At 42.0% G+C, this 3,660-nt stretch overlaps 1 protein-coding gene across 1 annotated transcript; it reads right to left on the bottom strand.

The window, feature by feature from the left end:
- Nucleotides 1-3,108: 3,108 nt before the first annotated feature.
- On the bottom strand, nt 3,109-3,660 carry LOC114071890 (histone H2A type 2-C-like). The gene has a single exon (XM_027909772.1). It carries the CDS (start codon nt 3,542-3,544, stop codon nt 3,308-3,310), a length of 237 nt encoding a protein of 78 aa, XP_027765573.1. The 5' UTR covers nt 3,545-3,660; the 3' UTR covers nt 3,109-3,307.

The raw sequence follows: 3,660 nt of genomic DNA, 5'->3' as shown, positions 1-3,660 counted from the left end.
TTACAGTAATTAAAATAGTTGCAACCCCCTTTCCTCCGTGTCTGGAGCACATTAGATGTAATTTAACATCACGCTTTCTAGAAGGCTGCCTTGTCTGTAGGTTGGTACAAGTGCATGCAGATGTTTCCCAGGTGTTTCTGTTAGTGACATTAGTCAGTTCTCTCGTGGATCAGAGGATTTTCTTAGGCAAAAATAATTAAAGTGGAAAGAAACTTTTCCTGCTGAATATAATCCCTAATGAAGTTGTTACTACTGTTGATAGGAGACAATAAGTTTTATTTGGATCAAATTTTAACATCCAATCCTTGGATTGTAGGTACTACATTTTCCCCATTAGTTTGCACAAACAGCACTGGGGGTTAAATGAGGATGGAAACCTTTGCAAAACTCAGCTCCATTAAAGAAATAAAATAAAAATCTGTAGCTTTTCAAGTGTGCATTAATTAGGACAGTTGCCCTAGTTCCTCATTAAATTGTAATGAGTAAATTGCATTTGTTCATTGCAATAAAGCAACATCTCACCATGACTGCACAAGAGAGTACAGAATTAATAAAAATGTCATCGCATCAGTATGTTATAACCAACTGCAAAGATGCTCGTAATTTTCTTGAGAGCTTATGAAGCAATTAAAATTCCTGTCTGTATCTGCTACCCTTGTCATAATAATTATAACAATATGCAAACTAAAGTGATGTAAGATCTTTTCAACAGAGTACATTTTTCCTAATATTATAAGCAATACACATGAAAAAGGGTAGCAAAGCCCTTCATATTTTTAACTATGCAGTTCTCAGTCTTTTGATATAAAGATTGATATTACTGAGTTATCCCTAAGCATAATTGTGATCTATAACATTTGAGGGAGCTTGGTTGGAGTTGTTTGGTTTTTTTTTTTTTTCATCACAAGTTCTTTAGAATGTGAAGGTGCATTATAACCCAGTGACACAGCTAAGCCACTGTATCATATGGATTTCCTCTTTCCTACTGTTTGTTGTATATGCAAATGAGAGAAACTCATTTATTTAAACTTCCTTTGCTGCGTTCCTTCATCCAGTGCAATTTGCTTGAAAGCTGTGAGTCTTTAATACTAGTAGATTTTCCAGAACTCTTATTGTGTAATCCATCTGACTTACAGGACTTTTACTCTGAGGCCTCATCAGTGTGATGGCAGCACAGGGTCCACAACTGATGAAACCACTGGTGCTTAAGAACAAAATTAGGGAGTGCTAAGGTGTGAATGTAAGTATCACAGAGGATGAAACTACAATTACTGGGGTAAGCAGACTAGTGAGTGAATTAAGAGGTGCTTGGAATGAAATTCTGAGGCAAATAATGAATTTCTGGTCAGATGACATGAAGAATTTGGAGAGATGTGCTGGACTTAGATCCACACTCAGAGGACAGGACCCTCCCCTGTGACACCAGCTGATTTCCACATAAAGGAGTTTGTTCACAGAGAAATCTAGCTCCTGCATACAGATACCCCCATGCCATGGCCTTTCTCTGGAATTCCAGTTCTTTGATGTAGAGGTACATGGTTGTGGCCCAGAAAGCCAGTCATAATCTGAGCTGCATCAAAAGCAGCATGGCCAGCAGGTCTTGACAAGTGATTCTCCCCTTCTACTCTGCACTCATGAGACTCTGTCTGGAGTTCTGCATCCAGATTTGGGGTCTTCTGGCACAAGCAAGATGTGAATCTATTCGAGCAAGTCTAGAAAAGGGTCACAAAACCAAGCAGAGGGCTGGAAGCCTTTTCTCATAAAGAAAGGCTGAGAGAGTTGGGGTTATTCAGCTGGGGGAAGAGCAGGTTCTGGGGAGACCTTGTAACAGAGACAGAAAGACAGAGACTTTTTTTCAGGCCTGTAGGGACAGAAGAAAGGATAATGGCTTTAAATTAAAAGAGGGTACATTTGGATTGGACGTAAGTAAGAATTTGTTCTCCATCGAAGGTTGTGGGACAATGGACTGGATTGTCCAGAGAAAATGTAGGATGCCTCATTCCTAGAGGATGTTCAAAGTCAGGCTGGATGGGGCTTTGAGAAACCTGGGCTAGTGGAAGATGTTCCTATCCACAGCAGGGATATTGGACTAGATAATCCTTAATGGTCCCTTCCCACCCAAACCGTTCTATTACTGCAATCTTCTGACACACATACATTTGGAATCTTTTCTGGAAACTAAAGATAGAAGATTTGTGCATGTTAGAATAGTTTTTGATTACCACTACAGTTATTGAAGAGAATTGTAAGGGCCAGGACATATGTAGGTGCAGCAAATGAGGACCAATAAACTAACATAATTACAATCCTAAATGTGTCCACTTAAAAACAAGATCCTTAGGCACAGATACCACCCCTATATCGGATTAGGCCGGTGCTCCAGCAGCTCTGTTTTTCTCCACAAATTATCCGTGGTGTCTCGCTTTAGCCATGGCACAATCCTGCCTAACAAGCCTGTCTGCTACAGCTTGGGGGTGGCAAGGAGAGGCAGAGTGAGAGTGTTGCCGTCCTTCAAGCCCAGAGCATTCCTCCTCCCCAGGGGATGGAGAGCAGAGGTGCTGCACAGGGGGGACCTATGGCCTCAGTAGTGTAGTACACACCATCAAATGCAGCATCTAGGAATATTCTAACAAGAGGCATCAGCTAGATGTCTTTCTCATGATTTATGACAGTGACTATAAAGAGATTTAAGGTGGTGCTTTTGGGTGATACTTGTGCCAGCAACACAGAAAATTTAAAAGCAATATTGCCACTGCAAACTGATGTAACAAGAGGAATAGCAAGGCACAGTGGGGGAATTTTAAGGGTAGAAAGTTTAAATTTAAGTTAAATCATAAGGAAGCTTTATGTCTTTTGAAAAACAGAGGCCCATAAAGGAAATAAAATAATTTCATTCTTAGTAATATGAGTTTGGGATGGTCTTGTATCTGTTTTCATGCTGCAAAGTTTTTTTCACACCCTCCCCTTTGTTGACCACCCTCCAATATTTCTGAAACCTAAGTAGCATAAGAAATCCATGATAGTTGAGCAGAATCAATTTAAGACATAAGTGCTTTACTGTTACAAGGAAAAAAACCAAAAAATGACTTCAAAGGGAGAACTAGCAAATGTATGACCTCTCTTCGGTAGGAACAAAGGTTTAAATTACTGCATCAAGAAATTTTTTTTAGGAAACGAAGTTGCATTTAAACTGCTTGAGAAACTGTTGTAAAGAAAGCAACACAACTCTTTTCTGATTCTGTGGGTGGCTCTGAAAAGAGCCTTTGGTTTAAAATGTGCTACGCCTTAATAGCTTTGCTCGCCGAACTTATTTGCTTTTAGCTTTATGGCTCTCAGTCTTCTTAGGCAGCAGCACGGCCTGGATGTTGGGCAGCACGCCACCCTGCGCGATCGTCACCTTGCCCAGCAGCTTGTTGAGCTCCTCGTCGTTGCGGATGGCGAGCTGCAGGTGGCGGGGGATGATGCGCGTCTTCTTGTTGTCGCGGGCCGCGTTGCCCGCCAGCTCCAGGATCTCGGCCGTCAGGTACTCCAGCACGGCCGCCATGTAGACAGGAGCTCCAGCCCCCACCCGCTCCGCGTAGTTACCTTTCCGGAGCAACCGGTGAACACGACCGACAGGAAACTGCAGCCCGGCCCGCGACGAACGCGACTTGGCTTTGG

Source organism: Empidonax traillii, unplaced genomic scaffold, assembly GCF_003031625.1.
Source record: "Empidonax traillii isolate 1590-97213 ecotype Southwest subspecies unplaced genomic scaffold, ASM303162v1 scaffold2394:size44664, whole genome shotgun sequence".
NCBI lineage: Eukaryota > Metazoa > Chordata > Aves > Passeriformes > Tyrannidae > Empidonax > Empidonax traillii.
This window is presented reverse-complemented; position numbering and strand designations above follow the sequence as displayed.